This window comes from Podarcis vaucheri (assembly GCF_965113315.1).
Source record: "Podarcis vaucheri genome assembly, chromosome: 1".
In the NCBI taxonomy this organism is placed as follows: Eukaryota; Metazoa; Chordata; class Lepidosauria; order Squamata; family Lacertidae; genus Podarcis; species Podarcis vaucheri.
Window position 1 is genome coordinate 118,352,045 of NC_138759.1, and position 20,239 is coordinate 118,372,283.

The following is a 20,239-nucleotide window of genomic DNA, read 5'->3' on the forward strand; positions in this document are numbered from 1 at the left end:
TCTATGAAGAGCTCAAATCTGAGCACTTTAAAAAACACACACACAGAAAACACCTTTGATTTTGAGTGACAAAGCTGAGCTAGCTGGGTTTATCAATCTGAGAAGGGCAAAAATGAGGCAAGGAAGGGAGTGCTCTGAATGGGATTTGATGGTTCTATTTTGATTAAGTTTTTGAGAGTTTGTTTGTTTTTAATCTAATAATCCTGAAGCTGGGCAAAGCCTAAATGATCAGCTAAACTCAGCATGTAATAAACAAGATTTAGAGGAAAGGTTAGCAAACTCTTTTTTGCATACTGTGCTTATTTACAGAAATATACAAAAATTAAGGCAGAGCAGAAACTTTCATGGTACTTCAAGCCATGGAGGAGAGGAGATGAGGCTAGGGTGTTTATTAAATCTGGCCTGTAAGAAATTTCTTCTTTATCCTTCTTAATGATGACTGGTTAGATATAGAAGCCCAAATATTTTATTCTGGGCGAATCTGAATCATGTATTCAACTTTTAACTCTACAGAATAAAATGAATATTGCAGTAAGAATCTGAAGACCCCAAGAGAATGCAAAAGGAAAGATTACAGAAAGGTTTTTGCAGAGTTGTCATAAATTTTATTGTTGTTGAATTCTGATACAACGTTGTTTTTCAAGGACACTTTAGAGTTATGTTAAAACAGCATGCAGGCTAATATTACAACAAAGCCCACTCTTAATTATTTCATTGTAATGTGTGTTTGTAGAATTAGTCACAAGGACATACTCTTGGGCTACAACAGTTTTGGCAGTTTTCAAACAGAAAGTGTGCAGTGCATCCAATTTTCCAAAGTCGTTACTAGCCTCTTTTAAACAATGCACAAATCAAAGATCCGTTTGCCAAATTTCTGCCACCAAAGAACATTCAGGTCATCAATGACCGCCTCAACGTCGGAGATGGAACAGTTGCCAAGCTGTCTTTGTCACGCCCCTCAAAGTAGTGCTGCTCTATTCTTCTGCAAAATGCAATGAGGTTGCTATAGCCTTTCACTTTCTCCGATAGTTCGTCACTGATCAGCTGGGTAGTAAGGATTGTAAACAGGTGCCCAAACACCAAAGCATCTAATTCAGTTGGCCTAGGAGTAAAGGGGAAAACAATATTCTGAAAAGAGACAAATAAACCATTGCATTTCATACTAAGCGTCAGTAGAAGCGCCACATATAGACCACAGAGTGTGCTGAACTGTCATATTAAAGGACAAAATTCTACCAGACACCATCAGGGAGGGGATTCATAACAACAACAACAACAACAACCCTCAGGGAAGGGTGATTGCTCAGTAGTAGTGTATATACTTTGCATTCAAAGATCCTCACGTCCAGCGCTTGGTGTTTCAAGGTAGGGGTGAAAATTTCTCCTGCCCCAAACCATGGAGAACCACTAGCAATCAGTGTCATCAGTCCTGAGCTCTATGGACCAGTGATCTGACTTGGTAGAAGACATCTTCCTATGTTGTCTACTACCTCTCCTGGTTCCTCTGGCATCCACAAAATAAAAATATGAACCCATTTCAACTCTTTGCTTCAAATTTGGTTGTCAAAGCAATTCCACAGCGTAGGAAATAACGGAAGCAGTGGCAACAGCACATCCACTCCGGGATTACTCCACACACGTCACATTTTATCATCAATGTAACTTGGGCTTCCTAGTACTGGAATCGTTTTTGCATTTTAAAAGGCGGCTGTACTATTCTCGAAAGCAATATTTGAACTTCAAACCTACCAATGTATGGGCAGAGCAATCCTAAGCCCAGCCAGGGAGTAAAGGTAAAGGTAAAGGGACCTCTGACAATTAGGTCCAGTCATGGTTGACTCTGGGGTTGCGGCACTCATTTCGCTTTATTGGCCGAGGAAGCCAGCGTACAGCTTCCGGGTCATGTGGCCAACATGACTAAGCGGCTTCTGGCGAACCAGAGCAGTGCACGGAAACACCGTTTACCTTCCCGCCAGAGTGGTACCTATTTATCTACTTCCACTTTGACGTGCTTTCGAACTGCTAGGTTGGCAGGAGCAGGGACCGAGCGACGGGAGCTCACCCCATCGCAGGGATTCGTACCGCTGACCCTCTGATCAGCAAGTCCTAGGTTATGTGGTTTAACCCACAGCACCACCCGTGTCCCTAAAGCCAGGGAGTTGCAGGGCTCAAATTAAACTATCCGAACATACCGCAGAGCTATACAGCAGAGCTTCCTTTTGTGGCTTGCAGGGGCTATCTGCAGTAAACACTGCCAGTGTTGGGCTGATAAACTATGGCACCCTTTAGATCAGGCTTCCTCAACCTCAGCCCTTCAGATGTTTTTGGTCTACAACTCCCTTGATCCCTAGCTAGCAGGACCAATAGTCAGGGGTGATGGGAATTGTAGTCTCAAAACATCTGGAGGGCCGAGGTTGAGGAAGCCTGCTTTAGATGTTGTTGGACTACCAGCTCCCCTCAGCCCCAGTCAGAAGAGCAAACAGAGATGATCAGAGCTGTACATCTGAAGGGTCGCCATATTGGTTGCCACAGAGCTATAGGGTAAGAAAGTATTTTCCCCAGCCTAGGCACAGTCCTAGTTCCAGCAGTGCAAACAACGCCTGGCTTGCCCTTGGATGTGGTTCAGATAAGAGAGGGTGGGGTGGGGGAAAAGATGGGAAGGACGTGGCAGAACAGACTCCACACACCCATTCACTTGGGAAAGGAGGTGCAGGTTTTTTTGGGGAGGGGAGAGGGATTGCCTTCCTTGGCTCAATAAGCACTCCACAACCATCAACGACTAAAAACTCCTTAATATAAATATGAAAGCAACTTACTTCTTATTGAAGAAATACTGCTGCGTTCCAAGCCTTTGAGAAAGGGCTTGGCAACACTGATCTACGTCTTCTAGCACCTAAAATGGCAAACAGAAAAAGAAAGCAGAATGCATTTTTTATTTTTTTGCCAGGTGGCCACAGGACCATACAAAACTAGCTGCATGTTTAGAACAGATTGTAGATACCGGAGAAATTTGGACTTCAAATAGAAGAGTGTTGCAGGTGGAAGCTGAAGTGAAATGCAAAACAGCTTCAGGTATGCAGAGATTCGTTTTTGTGCCCAATGTGGTTCGGGGAAGGGAATCGCTCTTTATTCTGGTACAAACACTGCATGAAGCAGCTCTTGGGGATTTCTCAGAATACACTGTTTTTGTAAAATAAAATAAAAAACCAAAGAAACAATAGAACGAACAGGAACGACTAATACAATTGGCACGTTTCTATAGCTGTAGCTAGTCTTTAACCAGAATACGTAGGGTCACATCTCTGTGCGTACTGGGACTTTCCAGTTCCCCCTTTAATGCCCTCCCCTCTCCAAACCTGTTCACTCCAGAGGGGAGCGGCAGTTGATCAACTTCTGCCACCAGAAAGAAAAGATCCCAGTTGCACACACGGAAGAACTTCATGAGCAGGTCTCTCCCCAACCACATTTTTATGCTAGCTCTTTAGATGGCTTTTAATTATTAAAATAGGGGAAACAAGCAAAATTCCTAATTCAGCTGAAACACGCTGTGGGGAGGATACTGAGGACATCACCATGGGAATCCCCATGGGCAATCCCATTTCCTTTGCAGGATTCTTTGGGAGAAGCCATGTGCTTCTTCCCAGCAGTCACAAAATTAAAAGACGCCTGCTCCTTGGGAGAAAGGCGATGGCAAACCTAGACAGCATCACCTTGCTAACAAAGGTCCGTATAGTTAAAGCTATGGTTTTCCCAGTAGTGATGTATGGAAGTGAGAGCTGGACCATAAAGAAGGCTGATCGCCGAAGAATTGATGCTTTTGAATTATGGTGCTGGAGGAGACTCTTGAGAGTCCCATGGACTGCAAGAAGATCAAACGCATCCATTCTTAAGGAAATCAGCCCTGAGTGCTCTCTGGAAGGACAGATCCTGAAGCTGAGGCTCCAATACTTTGGCCACCTCATGAGAAGACTCCCTGGAAAAGACCCTGATGTTGGGAAAGATGGAGGGCACAAGGAGAAGGGGATGACAGAGGACGAGATGGTTGGACAGTGTTCTCGAAGCTACCAGCATGAGTTTGATCAAACTGCAGGAGGCAGTGGAAGACAGGAGTGCCTGGCGTGCTCTGGTTCATGGGGTCACGAAGAATCAGACTAAACAACAACAAATGTGCTTCAAATGTGCTTTCAACATATGGTGTGGATGGGACCTCTATTTCCAATGAGTGCCCTTTCTTTTCTTTTTTTCCCCTTTTTGCTAGCACAGAAGAAGCTTCCTTCTTGAGAATAATTAGGATGGATCTGGAAGAGGAAGCGCCTCTGGATTCAACCCAACCATTTCATATACATGCAGATGTAAATCAGCTGACTAAGCAGCGCAATCCTACGCATGCTTAATAAATTATTTATTTATTTATACCCCGTCCATCTGGCTGGGTTTCCCCAGCCACTCTGAGCAACTCCCAACAGAATATAAAAAACAGAATAAAATATCAAACATTAAAAACTTCCCTAAAGAGGGCTGCCTTCAGATGTCTTCTAAAAGTCAGATAGTTGTTTATTTCCTTGACATCTGGTGGGAGGGCATTCCACAGGGCAGACGCCACTCCCGAGAAGGCCCTCTGCCTGGTTCTCTGTAACCTCACTTCTCGCAGCAAGGGAACCGCCAGAAGGCCCTCAGAGATGGACCTCAGTGTCTGGGCTGAACGATGGGGGTGGAGATGCTCCTTCAGGTCTACTGGGCCGAGGCCATTTAGGGCTTTAAAGGTCAGCACCAACACTTTGAATTGTGCTTGGAAAAGTACTGGGAGCCAATGTAGGTCTCTCGGAGGTTAAGACCCACTGTGCTCAAATGCGGATTATTTCGGAAGAATTCTGTTTAGGGTTGCAGCCTGAAACTCATACGATGTATTGACAAAATTTCTTTAATCATGTGGCAACTGTTCTAAGATTATGGATTACATATGTGTATCTGTGTGCACATGTGTGCACATGTACTAAGAAACCAACATGTCCTTGAAGCCTTGTTTTTTAATATTTCATTACTATAGGAACCATTCAGGTTTGGCGCATAACCGACTGACCTGATCAAGCGACTTGCTGCCCCAGCCAATAGCTTTCATTTTACGTCGGACCTCCCATTGTTTCTGATAGGCCAGAATACGATTCAAGGGCCAAGGATAAGGAGATCCATATCTTGGATGGGTAATCTTTAAAGTGGAAAAAAAATGTCACTTTTACAAAGAAAAAAAGATGCTGCGGCTTTTATTGCCACGGCACTGCTTTCATACACCATTTTATGCAATTATTTATAACTTGCAGCTAAAAAAAAAAGCTTTTAAAATTATATTAAAAACATTTTCACTTTGAAACCAGTGTATCCAGTAATGACATAGAGCTCCCCCCAAAATGTGTATGCAAGCAAAATTAAAGTGAAAAAAATATGCTATCATTAGTGGTATAAACCTCTATGTTTCATTTATGAGTAGGGACTTGCAATTGTGAGCAAAAGTGTTTTCTCATTAAAATTTAATTAAGATAAATGTTGCAGAATCACTCACCTCCTGGACTGTAGCATCATCACACCACTGAAGATACAGCTAGGAAACCAAGGAATACTAAAATTTCATAACATGTAAGGTTACACAGACAGCTTATTCCTTGCAGCTTTGTCTTCCCTCCCTACCAAGCAAGCCATTAATAATCATATTTAGAACACAGAAAGGTGGTTGCCAGTTCTGTCATGGAGCAGGCACAAAATCCCATTTGACAGAGAAAACGGAATTGAGATTGCAATATGTAAATTAGCGGCGTGCTGCTTTTTGAACCTAGCTGGAACCCTAAGCCCACCCTTGTGTTTTATTAAAAAATAAAGTAGGTAGGAACTCGCTTGCATCACAAAGAAAACAGCATTCTATTTCCCCCCACCCCACCCTCCAATCCCCAATATCATTCATTTCACAAGACTGACAAATTACTAGTGTTTTGCCATACCTCTGCTGTCAAAAGCATATTATTGACTAATTCCATGTAGGCTTTCATCTCAGCTTTTTGGACTTCATCCAACCCATCACTAAGTGAATGGCCCTTAGGCAAGGGGAGAGAGAGAGAAAAAAGAGGGGGGGTGAGAAAAGGAAGGGCAGGGAAAACGATCCGTTTGGGTCCCTTCCAAAGCCCACTCAAGTTGAGGGCTCTGGCTCACTCCAAAAGCTCCCTGCATTGCAACATTACACGTTAAAATGCTGCTTTGTAGATCATAAAGGCAATTGAAGTTTCACAGAGAAATGAAACAAATACTGCAAAGTTCCTAATACAGTGGTACCTTGGAAGTCGAACGGAATCTGTTCCGGAAGTTCGTTCGACTTCCAAAACGTTTGGAAACCAAGGCACGGCTTCCAATTGGCTGCAGGAAGCTCCTGCAGCCAATCAGAAGCCATGTCGGACATTCGGGTTCCAAAGAACGTTTGCAAACCGGAACACTCACTTCCGGGTTTGCAGCGTTCGTGAGCCAAAACGTTTACCTTGCAAGGCGTTCAGGATCCAAGGTACAACTGTATATATACAGCTCTATAATAAACCTTATATATTTACAAAAAGTACTGGGCAATACTCAATTATTGTGTCCTGCTTGTGCAATGGACTTCTGGTTACTCAAAGGGGTCTTCCCACCTCTCTCCACCCACCTTGAAAACCCCATGCACCCCAAAAATCTGATCCAGGGAGTTGGGGAGTTGAGGTTGAAGACAAGAGGGAAGCAAAATGAAATCCTGTCACATCTGCTAGTGCAATGTTGGATTCCTATAGTTTGAAATGCAATATTTTAAAGCTGAAAAGCGCCAGGTACACCAGTATGCAGGATTTCCAACTATCCGCCTGTTTTGCTTCTGCTTTCAAGCCAAGTAGCCTTTCTAAATACCACAGCCTCCTTGTAAATAAACCTAAGTAAATTACGATGATGCAGATGCCTTATAAAAATGCACCGGCATTGATCCACAGGGCTAAAGAAAGAAAGCAGGAATCAACGTGAACATTGATTACGTGGAATTTTAAGATTCAAACAAAGTGAATCTCTGTTCCGCAAGAACTAGTGTGTATGGACGCCAAGGAGTAAGTGCAAGTTCCAGGCCTGCCAAAATGGCAGGAACCCACATGCAGCAATCTTCTAGACAAGAGCGCAGGATCAGAAGGGCTACTGGAACTTCAAAGGCCCCCATCTTCAAATAACTGCAGAACTGGAAGGGACCCAGGTTGTCTAATGAATACCTTGCAAAAAAAAATTGGGGTGGGGGGAGAGCTTCAAAATGCAGCTATAGTTGGAAGAATAATTAATAAATATGTGGAAGAGCTAAAACCCCACCTAAACCAATTAATATTTTTAGGTGGAGACTGTGGAAGGCCTGGTATATGTGCAGACACATACAGGAAGACAGGCATTGTTCAAGGAATTTCCCCATTCAGACAACATTCCAACACATTCTTTTGATAAAAGCAGAAGCGTTCAAGCTTTTTTATATATAGAATTGTCAACCTATAGTATCTCAACTAAAAAGACAGACAAGTAACTATTGGAATAAACCATGATGAAATTTGGCCACAGGGACAGAATTAGCCAGAAGGCTCCAGAAAAAGGACATGAGACATCAAAGACATATGCTCGTCTACTAGACGCTTAAATGACTCTGTGATTAGTTGAAATAAAAGCACTTCAAAGTAACAGGAAGGAAATCAAACATTTTATTTTATTGTTTCTTGCATCTGGCTCACGGACCCCTGATGCCCGTCCAGGGACCCTCTAGGGATCAATGGACCATAGGTAAGAAGCCAGGATACAGATGTTATATAGCATTCGGGACAAGGTGGAACTCTGTAGGACACCACAAGACAACTACCATGGTGCCAAACAGCAGTCCCCCGTAATGACTTTCTGGAAATGGAAGTAGAAGAAGAGTCACTGAAACATGGTACCCCCAGTCCCTTCTCTCTCTCTCTCTCTCTACAGTATCGACAGGCTCCAAGAGCTCATGGAGAACAAACAGGGTGACACTCCCCGCATACCTGCCCTAACTAATGTTATTAACCAGGGTTAACCAAGATGGTTTCAGTGCCATGACCAGGTCTGGAGAAAGACTGGGATGAGTCCAAGTGATCAGCTTCCTCTAAGCAGGGCTGAGGAGACTCTTGAGAGTCCCATGGACTGCAAGAAGATCAAACCTATCCATTCTGAAGGAAATCAGCCCTGAGTGCTCACTGGAAGGACAGATCCTGAAGCTGAGGCTCCAATACTTTGGCCACCTCATGAGAAGAGAAGACTCCCTGGAAAAGTCCCTGATGTTGGGAAAGACTGAGGGCACAAGGAGAAGGGGATGACAGAGGACGAGATGGTTGGACAGTGTTCTTGAAGCTCCCAGCATGAGTTTGACCAAACTACGGGAGGCAGTGGAAGACAGGAGTGCCTGGCGTGCTCTGGTCCATGGGGTCACGAAGAGTCGGACACGACTAACCGACTAAACAACAACAAAGCATGCCTGAAGCTGTACCACCTGTGGGCACCTCTTTCTGAGAAGGAAGCGCTCAGAAAAATACAGATGCACACGTGAATGATATATCCATGCCCCTCTGGTTCACAGAAAGGACAAAAACAAAAGCATTTCATGTTACCTATTTTGTATTCATTCTCTCACACACGCACATACAATCTCTCCCTGTTTCTGTCTCTCTCGCACAGGCAGTATTTCACACCAAGAAAAGATTCTGTCCTGGTTTTGAAGGGCACCAGATTTACTCAGCTGACGAGAAAAGAATTAGGGACATGACAGAGGAGTCAAATCTTGCCCTCAAGAGTTTAAAAGTTTAAATGAACAGCTACAAAAACATCCTTCTGCAGATGTGAGCCTGCAAAGCTCTCCCTCCTTTCCCCTCCTCTCTCTGCTAAACTGGAACCTTTCCTAAAGCTTGTTAATAAATTATTTTTGTTATGAGCCATTAGAAGAAGCCTTACTATGCAAAATAAATGATGCTATCCCGTCTTCTAGAGCTCTGGTTCTCAGGATAATTTTATCAACACAAACTTAATTAGCCCAACTGCTAAAACAAGAATTTGCTGAGGAAAAATAGGTTTCGTATATGCACCTTACCTTGGCTTTTACAAACTGGACAATGGGGCCAAGTTCAGAAACAACTTGATTTCCTACGTGAATAAAGGGCACTTTCCCTGCGAGGGAAAAAAGAAAAAACAGCACACTTTTAACTCATTGATCTAATTAAATCTGAGAGGTTGCTAGATGAAATCAGCAAGAATTCAACAAATGCCATGTTAAGGGGGGGGGGGGGATGTGCCAAAACTTCTGCGCCTTCATAGCTAGTATGGAAATTATACTTCTGGCATTTGTTCCATGTAGTGATTGTTGATCCCATCCTAAATACAAAGCCCCGTGAAATGCAAACGCCTGGAAGCAATTAAAACATGTGGATCAGTGTTGGATATCTGAATCCCTTTGTGTCCTTTTGCAATGAGATGCTCTCCATCGCAATCGTTCTGTGATCTGCACAGCCCACCCTGTGCATACCCGACAAGCAGAATCAAGGAACTCTGGACTGAACACCCTCGGCCACATACCCAAGAAGTAGATTGGCATCTCCTTGCAAAAGATTCCCATGCTTACTTCTGGTTAGGTGCCAAAATCACAGCAGAGAAATGGGGGGGGGGGGTTGCTACAGCGCACCTTAAAAGAGTCTTCAGATATAGCACACAGCTGAACCCGAGAGCTGCCCATCTTCCAATATATCTGCCTCATTTTTGTGCTGTAAGCCTGCAGTGACAACTGACTGCCACCCTTCGACTCCGTCAACTAGTTGTCAGTGTATTCTTCAAGGCATTTCAAAACCGATTAGACTCAGTAGAGTAACAATTGATCAAAGACTGCTAGGACACAGGTTTGACACAGGTTTGCGATCTCTCCATGGCATTCAATGCCAACCTTGATCTGCTACGTATCTTGATATTCCACCCATTTTGTCTCTAATCTTCTGCTCATTTGTTAACTCCTGTTACTTGCAGGTTAAATTGAATATTCTAGCCTTTAATATTGTTGTGTGGTATCACCACTTAATCAGGTGAACTACACCCATTACGTGTGTGTATTATATACTGTTTAATTTTGTTTATTGCATTTATAGACCACCTTTATCTTCCAAGGATCTCAAGGTAGTGTACATGCTTCTCCTGCTCCACATTTCAGCCTCACAACAGCCCTGTGAGGTAGGCTGGCGAAAAGATGGTGACTGGCCCAAGGGCTGAGCTTCAGGCCTGAGGGAGGATTCAAACCCTGGTCTGACTATGAGAGCTGTAAAACAGAAATGGCCCTCCTGTACCAACAAGGGCTTGGCTTTAGTTTCATGTACAACCTTTGGTGCTGCTCAACTGCAGAAAACTGAGCACTGAAAGGAACCTCATAGATATCTGAGGTTGAGATAGTATGTAATCCTGACACTCCTGCAGTTATCAGTCTATTTGGTGAAGGACTTTGTTCCTTGTTCTATTTTTTTATTGCTGCCGAGAAAGAAGATTTAATGTTTTAAAGGCATAATTGTCACACTTGCACATCATACTAAACCAAGGGTAGTCGTGCCCTCCAAACAATGCTAGACCACAACTCCCATCATCCCTAACCACTGGCCTTGTTGGCTAGGGCTCATGGGAATTGGAGTCCAGTGCTATTCATGTTCCCCACTCCTCGTTTGGTGCAACATGAATGAACACAGGCAATTCTTGGACTTGTCTGCTCCTCCCAGGCGGAGGAGTTAGTAAGCTTTTGGTTTCTGGTTTTGCTTAGCCACAGTTTGTCTTTCAGTCCCAGCAGAAACACTGTAGCCAATGTTAAACTATGGCTTGTTTGAAACAAACCAACTTGAAAATATGGTTTTGCATGACATGCAAACACAGCCCCTGAATAGTTAATACTGTCTAGCTGTCTATAGAGCTTTACTCAGGTTCGAAGTAGCAGTCACAAGAATCGCTGCATCTGCACTATGGCATCCATTGCAAAAAGAATGCAGGGTCTTTTTGAGCTTACAGATCTCTCAATGGTTTTATCGATCCAGACTTTACTTCCACAAAGCTACTATATAAAGAATGGTCTTTTGGTGTTTCTGCGGCAGGAGTCAGCGTTTCAGTGCTCTCAGAAGGCTCTTAACAGATGGACAGAACAAAAGCAGAGCCAACCATGAAACCCTCAGGAACAGAATCCCATAAAAGGGAAGAGGCTTTCACAGCCAAAAGGTGATAATTCAAGTAATTTTTACTCAGTGTAGACCCACTGAAAGGAATGAACATTACTGAGTTAAGTCTGTTTAGCAACAGAGACTCCCCTCTTGGTTTCAGGTCCTAAGGAAAGGAAACCCCCAGGTGATAAATTTAGGGGGTTGGGCACACTGTTTCATCGAGTCCACTCTTACAATACTAATCAACTCAACTGATAAAGACCCAACTCAGACGTTGCTGTTGGCATAGCTGGTTCACTACAATCGATGCGCACAAGTGTGCAACTATGTTTGCCTCGGGCTGGGCACTTCCATGCTGCTAGCTCTGTAATAAAACTCCAGCAATATGAGAAACTCCTCTCTGATAATAAACAATATCACGCATGGGTCCTCCATCCATAAATAAATTTTTATCATTATATTGCCCTCTACAAGAGATGCAGTCTGCGTCTGGAATCAGGGTCAATTTCCAATCAGTTGTCAAAGCTCTGGTTGTCTATGAAGGATGAAGCAAATGATATTCAGACAAGTCAGAAAAGCTGGTAGGAAGAGTGAAGTCCTTAGCAGTAATTTGGAGCCGTGAATGTAAAAAAACTGCACCAAACCACCACAAAAGGGTCCATGCATGTCAATTCTCAAGGCAGCCTCAGAGGCTGGCCTGTTTTTCATCAAATTCTAGCTGCCATAACTTCTTGTACTGGTTTGTCAGAGAGGCCCCTTCTAATATCTAGCTCTCAATGGGGTCCTTTTGAAGTTAAAAATCAGACTCTCACAACCCCATTCACTATGATTTGAATCATTCCCTACTTAAACACATGGAACTGTCTGCCTTGGCCCTATGCCTACTGCAAGCAAATAAAAAGGTAGAAACACATTATTTTCATTCCTTTCGAGCAGAACAAGATGCAAGCTCACATGCATTCATGGTCTGCGTGATGAGATACTGTTGCCATAGTTTCCAACCACAGGTGTGATGTAAATGAGTGTTGCACTTACCAGATGGGGACATATATTCAGCATTTGCCCTACAAACCACCTGGACTGGCAGGTTGCACATTTGCAAAAAGGCCTGGAAATAAAAGCAGAGCAAATGAAAAGATTGCACTGGTTATCTGAAGGCAATATTTTTTAAAAATTAAAATTGTCAGGAGTTTTAACCTAGAATATAGGTTTTTCTAAACGCTGGTTGCCAAAGCAGGTAAATATGGGACTTGTCAGTATAAGGTTCCAACATTTTGCATACCAAAATCCCCATTTTTACTACTCTTGTTGCTGTTACAGCAAATACGTTAGTATCGAAGATGGTCTGTATTCTTTATTCAATTACTTTTGCATAACCAAGACAGCCTGCTGTTATAATGGCCTTTGAGTAAGTTTAACTGGTTTAAATTGTAACGCTTCAAAATTAATGCATTTTTTTATTGCTAATACCTTAGTGATTTGGATGAATTTGTCAATAAATTTGGTAGCTAAATGCAGATATCGGTGACTGTTCTCATTTTCGACAGGAGTACTTTTCATATGTTTAAGAAATTTTGTAATTATTACGCTTCTGCTAGCTTGCAAGTAGGGATTTCGATATAATGAAATATATTTTACATACTTGTTTACATACTTGAGCTCTTTTTTAACACTTGTATATACTGTTTTGGTCATCTGCTTTGAGCATAATCCGGAGGAGCAGCATGCAAATAAATTGTTGGCGACAATTATATTCCCTTTCTCTATACCATACTGAAAATGAGAATATTTTTACATGAAGTGTGTTTTCGCTTACTGTCTTTCATTTATTGTTTCATACTATGTTTTATTTCCTGGTTCAGAAGTAATGATTCCTGCAGCTTTAAAATGAATGAATGAGAACACAACCAGTGCAAACACTGCTACTTTTAGCTATCCTTCCAGGCTTAAATCTATTTGCAAACAATTGTGATTTTATTTTCCATCCAACTCTACCCACAAACTAAATGGCAGCCCACTATGCATTTAAACGTATGAAGCACGGAGAAATGTGCTCTTTCCCCACCACCAACACCAGTGGTCAAGCATGAAGAATGCTCAGCCTATAGAATAAGAAGGTGACATGCACCTGTGTCCCCTAACATTACTCAGCTGAGCTGCCTAAAGGTTAGATCCTGGCTCCACAAATGGATTAGAATCATTAAGATCTGAAACTGTGGATTGGGGAACCCTGGACTGTGAGACATCTGTTTGGCCTCTTCAAGCAAAGTCCTGTCTAGGTTATGCCATGTGGATCAAATCCCAGAGAGGGCTCTTTTGCCACAATAGAAAATTAAAGGTAAAGGTAAAGGGACCCCTGACCATTAGGTCCAGTTGTGGCCAACTCTGGGGTTGCGGCGCTCATCTCACTTTATTGGCCGAGGGAGCCGGTGTACAGCTTCCAGGTCATGTGGCCAACATGACTAAGCCACTTCTGGCAAACCAGAGCAGCACACGGAAACGCCGTTTACCTTCCCGCCGGAAGGTACCTATTTATCTACTTGCACTTTGACGTGCTTTCGAACTGCTAGGTTGGCAGGAGCAGGGACTGAGCAATGGGAGCTCACCCCATCACAGGGATTCGAACCGCTGACCTTCTGATCGGCAAGTTCTAGGCTCTGTGATTTAACCGACAGCGCCACCTGTGTTAGGGAGACACAAATGAAGAGAAAGGTGGCAGTGAAGCACTTTGGCTAAACCACCCTTTGTGCCCTGGTCCACAGATTCATGCACATTAGCAAAGCATAAGGATCTCCACAAACATTCAAACATGCATTGGGCAATAATAGGAGAGAATGTGCCCCTAAAGCAGTGATGGTCAAACTCGGCCCTCCAGCTGTTTTTGGACTACAACTCCCATCATCCCTAGCTAACCGGACCAGTGGTCAGGGATGACGGGAATTGTAGTCCCAAAACAGCTGGAGGGCAGAGTTTGGCCATCACTGCCCTAAAGGAACAAGGGTACATGGGACGCCCATGTACCAAACTGTTTTGGGTTTTTTAAGATGCACATTATTGATCTTACAAATATATTGAAACAGATTCAAGTTAAATCACAATGAGTAATATTTTAAACGCGGCTCCAGAATATGCCAGCGTGACAGGGGAGAAAAAAAGGGGATTTGCTTTTTCCTCTTGTTCTCCTCCATGAAAAGCATGACAAAGGGGGAGCTGGGTAATGACAACTGAGGGATTATTCTCCAGTTTATCTGGTGTGGAAAAGCGTGTCTGAAAATTAAAAAAAAAAAAACCCTGGACAAATGTACGAAATATTCCAGCTTTCCTATCAAGCAGTAGCAGACACTGTAAAGTGAAAAATTTGTCTGCAATTATAAATGAAAACTGTTCAGTATCGTACTTGGAGTGACAGATTATATTCCTAATCCAGTTATGGTAATAGCCACATTTGTAGTTTAACATAAATTAAGAGTTTAATTGTATTTGTGACTACTTTAAACAAAGTAACAAATTCCTTTGTACCTGTAAATGTAATTTATTGCAAAGCCAGGTTCATTTTCCAAAACAATCTATTTTACACTGCACTGGAATGCTGCTATAATGGTATAATGTAATTCCTGCTGCAGAATGTGAGAAGGGTAGACTCACTGGTAACACAGAGGAGGGTTTGAAGATAAATGAAGATGCTATTCATTCAGGGGTAATTTCATCTTAGAACCATATGAAAGATGTTTCGCTCAGACACAGTGGATGCCTGGCTAGGGATTTCAGTCTATTTTCAGCTACAATGTAATGTTGTTAAATCGATTATGTTGATACTGTATTTCTAATCATGAAGAATTCCAGCTATTATTCTGGTTAAAGAATAGATTGTCAGGCTTTCATTATACTGCTCAGACCCTCTCTCCTTCTCTCTCTCTCTCTCTCTCCATAGTGAAGAGCAACAAGCACAGTTTCAGGTCACAAAGTTGAAATTATAAATTCACATTACAAGTCACAAATCAGTAAAATCAAGACCAGGTTGCCTGCAGAGTTGTCTTTTATCCTGCATAGTAATATATAAAACAGTCTTCTTTTTCATTGTTAACAAAAAGCAAGCTGCCGACCTTCAAATGCGTCCTGAGACTTCCTCTTACACGGCAACATTTTCCTCAATCATGTTTCTGTTTCAGGGGAACAGGGGCATCCATGCCTACTCCCTCAACTCTGGGAAACAATGCAGTTTGGAACACTGCATAGAATACGGTTGTGCCAATATCATGGTCTCCTATTGGCTAGTGCCCATGCCATCCTGTTGCAATGACTTAGTGATGTTATGGCCCATATTTGAGAGGACTGGGGTGGCAGGTGACTTACACAGCTGATTAAAAGGGCCTCTCAGCTGGCTAGTGGCAGGGTGGCAGACAGTGGAACCTCATGTTACGCACCATCCTCCTTGCAAACGCTGCAGGTTACAAGCTTTGCTGACCCGGAAGTAGATGCCCCTTGTTGCGAACATTGCCCCGGGATGCGAGCGGAAGTCGCGCACCGACATCGCAGAAGCGGGAGGCACCATTAGCAAAAGCATGCCTCATGTTACGAGCGGTTTCAGCTTAAGAACGGACCTCCAGAACAAATTAAGTTAATAACCGGAGGTGCCACTGTACTCGGAAACATCTCTATTTGCTGCACGGCCAGTTGCAAATTATCTCAGGTAGAAGGGGCTACAAGGGACTTCTGTCCAGGCCTGTGGGATGTGACTGCCTGTGCTAGGTGAGACTCACTATAAGGAAGCCCCTGAGAAGAGATCGCTCCCTTCAAATCCACACACACTGCCCAGGCTTGCACCCCAGGGAAGTCACTTCGGTGCTGCTAACACAGCAGTTTGTCTTCACCCGCGGGGGTGCACTCCATTGTCTCTCAATGGAGGTTTGGCAGATGCAGTGGTACCTCAGGTTAAGTACTTAATTCGTTCCGGAGGTCTGTTCTTAACCTGAAACTATTCTTAACCTGAAGCACAACTTTAGCTAATGGGGCCTCCTGCTGCGTCGCCGCTGCATGATTTCTGTTCTCATCCTGAAGCAAAGGTCTTAACCCAAGGGACTATTTCTGGGTTAGCGGAATCTGTAACCTCAAGTGTATGTAACCTGAAGCGTATTTAACCCGAGGTACCACTGTAGGTGCCAACAATGTTATTACAGAGTGTTCCTAGTTCATGGAGCAAAAAAAGACAAAAGGTTGTATCCAATTAAATTCTACTCAGAAACAGGTCCAATAATTTTAATCGTGTAAGTTAGCCACGTCCATTAATTTCAGTGCTTCTACTCTGAGTACGACTAACATTGGATACAACCCACAGAAAGCGAAGTGACAAGAGCCTGACTTCTCCAGTGTTTAAAAACCCCTGCACTTTGGCAAGAAAAAGAGAGGCTGGGAATTATTTTTCAAGATGCTCCTCTACCCTTGATTTCAAGCATGAAGAACATATGGAAAAAGAACAGCTGAAACAATACTAACAGTGCAATGTCTACTCAGAAGCCAGCCCAGCTGATTAGGATTGCAGCCTAAAACTTTCACACTATCAAGCATATCCCATTTTTTAAACAGCAAGAAATCAGAATGAGGAAAAAAACCACCTAAAGTAGACTCATGCAGCCTTCCTTAACTGTTAGCTATTCACATAGTAAGGTAGAAGTGGATCATATTGAATTGGTACTAAATATATTCACCCTCACATACAAAGAAACAGCTTCTAAATGGAAGCTATTCAAAATTCAACACATTTAATTGGTGTCACCCCCCTTTTTTGCCATTTCTCATAGTCAATAGTGATAAAACTGAACTTTGGTAGCAAATGAATGGTATCTGGGGCCTATATCAAACCACTATTGTGAATTCTACTGAAGCTGACTTTCAACTTAAATCTTCTGGCGGGTAGGAATAAAAAAACAGAGTGGAATGGTTAACTTTGGGTAACTTTGGACAGTATGAAATGGCTGTGGCTTTTGCTATTGAGCTAGCTCAAAGTTTGGACCACAAGGACTAATATGCCTGCAATAGAGTTATGGGTAGAATATGAGCTTTTGCAATCCTGGATCATTTAAACTCCAGTATTTGGATGTAAGGTAAAGGTAAAAGGTAGAGGACTCCTGGACAGTTAAGTCCTGTCAAAGGTGACTATGGCGTTGTGGCACTCATCTCACTTTCAGGCCAAGGAAGCTGGCATTTGTCCACAGACAGCTTTCTGGGTCATGTGACCAGCATGACTAAACCGCTTCTGTCGCAACGGAACACAGTGATGGAAACCAGAGTGCACGGAAATGCCATTTACTTTCCTGCCACAGTGGTACCTATTTATCTACTTGCACTTGCATGCTTTTGAACTGCTAGGTTGGCAGGAGCAGGGACCAAACAACGGGAGATCACCCCGTTGCAGAGATTCGAACCACGACCTTCTGATTGGCAAGCCCAAGAAGCTCAATGGTTTAGACCACAGCGTCACCTGCGTCCCAGTATTTGAACGTACAGCATTTCTGCCCCCGCCCCTGCCGCCACTCACTCTAAAGTGCAACAGAACTTATTTACCTTTGTAGTGAAACTCACAAATTAACAGACACACGCACTCAGAGAAAGAGACAAGGGTTAAAACACCACAGATTAATCAACATCCTGAGACCCTTTCAGATGCTCAGGCGTACAGTGGTACCTTGGGTTAAGTACTTAATTCGTTCCAGAGGTCTAAACTGTTCTTAACCTGAAGCACCACTTTAGCTAATGGGGCCTCATGCTGCTGCCGCGCCGCCGGAGCACAATTTCTGTTCTCCTCCTGAAGCAAAGTTCTTAACCCGAGGTAATATTTCTGGGTTAGCGGAGTCTGTAACCTGAAGCGTATGTAACCTGAAGTGTATGTAACCCGAGGTACCACTGTATAGGTGCCTTGCAGATGTATGACAAAACATGTCCAGGGGTGGGGAGACAAAGCCTGCCACTCTCTTCCTAAATACTTTCAGAAACTCCCTCCTTCCAAATGTTCCAAAGGGGCTCTTGTTGCAAATGATGACCTTCCCAACCAGTGGCCTCCAGATGTTATTGGACCGCAGCTCCCAGAATCCCTGACAACTGATCCTCCTTGCTGGGGATCCATGGATACCCAGGAGACATCAGGAGCCATTCCGGTGTCCAAGCATCTTAACTTGATCACAAGTGTCTGATAGCCAGGTGCGAAATGCGCCTTGGCACCTGGCAATTTTTGCATGGCCTGGCCATATATCAAGCAGCTCCACAAGAAACACATTCCACATTATGGGTGGTACGCAGGTGGCGCTGTGGGTTAAACCACAGAGCCTAGGACTTGCCGATCAGAAGGCCGGCGGTTCAAATCCCTGCGATGGGGTGAGCTCCCGTTGCTCAGTCCCTGCTCCTGCCAACCTAGCAGTTCGAAAGCACGTCAAAGTGCAAATAGATAAATAGGTACCGCTCCTGCGGGAAGGTAAGCGGCGTTTCCGTGCGCTGCTCTGGTTCGCCAGAAGCGGCTTAGTCATGCTGGCCACATGACCCGGAAGCTGTATGCCGGCTCCCTCAGCCAATAAAACGAGATGAGCGCCGCAACCCCAGAGTCGGCCACAACTGAACCTTTACCTTTACCTTTTTACCGCAACTAAGTTTCACATCAATCTAACCAAGATGTAAGAAGAATGTTTTGTGCTGTGACCCGCCCTGATATATAGGGTGGTATATAAATTCAGTAAACAATAATTACCATTGTCTCCACCACAACATGCAAGTCTGAACATCAGAAAGAGATAACCAGACTGATATTTTCATTAGTCATTGCTTAAAAATAGCTAGTAAACTAACTTTAACAGATTGGAGCAATATTAGTATTTAGAAAAAAATAAGTATGTTTTTAAAAAAAAAGGAATCAGCAGTGTATTCTTAATACAGATTCTTAAAACAGATACCATCCCCTTACATCAAATAAAATTGTTCCATAAAGTTTAAAATCAGATATCTGTTGAAATCATATTTATAGTCATGGCTACTATCAGCTGTCAGACCAAAGAATATTGAAGATAAAGAAGTTCTTTTAATATATTATGGTTAATTTATCATCTAAGTGACATGTGTAGAACAACAAAATGGAAATAATCAAACAATATACTCCTTCAGGAGGGGGGACCTTGTTTTAAAAAGATTATTATGCTGATGAAGGTAATTATTAACACTTGCTCTATATACACATGTGTATTCCAAAAACTATAATATAGGGTTTAAAACTTTTAATGGTGTAATCTACTTCTTTATCCAAGGATTAGCTAAAATGATTATATATTACACTAATATTTGCTTATAAAAATAACAGCACTTTCCACATTAGTGGAAATCAATATTATTAACGACAATTGCACCCCATAACTGGGGGTGCTTGTGATCAGTGTCACCCATCAAAATTAGTATTATTTATGTACTTTATTCACTTCCCCCATCTAACACCCCTTTTTGAATTAAAAGTTGAAAAACACTTTTTAAAAAGATTGCAGCATAGTTTTACTAACATGTAAATTTCTTGCTTTTTTCAAACATTTCTCTGAATGTGACTTTTTACATTTTGGGCTTTATTGTTATGTATTACTTTTAATAAACCTTTACATCTTTGTATGCTTTCTGATAAGCACAATCCTGTACATGTTTACTCAGAAGTAACTCCCGTTCAGACACAGTAGGTCATATTCCCAAGTACATGTGCCTAGGATTCCTGCCTCTGTGGGACTTACTTCTGAGTAGTCATGTATAGGATTGTGCTGTAAATCTCACTTAGTTCTTATTTAATTGTCCTAGATCAATGTCCAGTGAGTGGACCTATTAAAATCAATAAATAGACTTTCAAGTCCATTGACTTCATGAAGTCTACTCTTGAGTAAGACTAAGGCTGGCTATCACCCTCGGTTTTTGGTCTTTTTTACATTTCACGTAGTTTGCTTACGTTTTAAGAGTGTCATTTTGATACAGAACATTGAAACATTTCAAAACGATTATGAACTTTGCTT

General features: G+C 42.7%; 1 protein-coding gene across 1 annotated transcript in view; it reads right to left on the reverse strand.

Moving 5' to 3' along the window:
• Positions 1-582: 582 nt before the first annotated feature.
• The window catches only part of MTX2 (metaxin 2), a 39,873-nt gene continuing 20,216 nt past the window's right edge, over positions 583-20,239 (reverse strand). The window contains exons 4-10 of the mRNA XM_082209349.1: positions 12,252-12,324; positions 9,131-9,207; positions 5,991-6,083; positions 5,558-5,596; positions 5,081-5,206; positions 2,817-2,893; positions 583-1,102 (exon numbers count right to left, since the gene is read on the reverse strand). Coding sequence (XP_082065475.1) covers positions 892-1,102; positions 2,817-2,893; positions 5,081-5,206; positions 5,558-5,596; positions 5,991-6,083; positions 9,131-9,207; positions 12,252-12,324 — 696 coding nt within the window. The 3' untranslated portion in view covers positions 583-891. The remainder of the gene's footprint in view (positions 1,103-2,816; positions 2,894-5,080; positions 5,207-5,557; positions 5,597-5,990; positions 6,084-9,130; positions 9,208-12,251; positions 12,325-20,239) is intronic.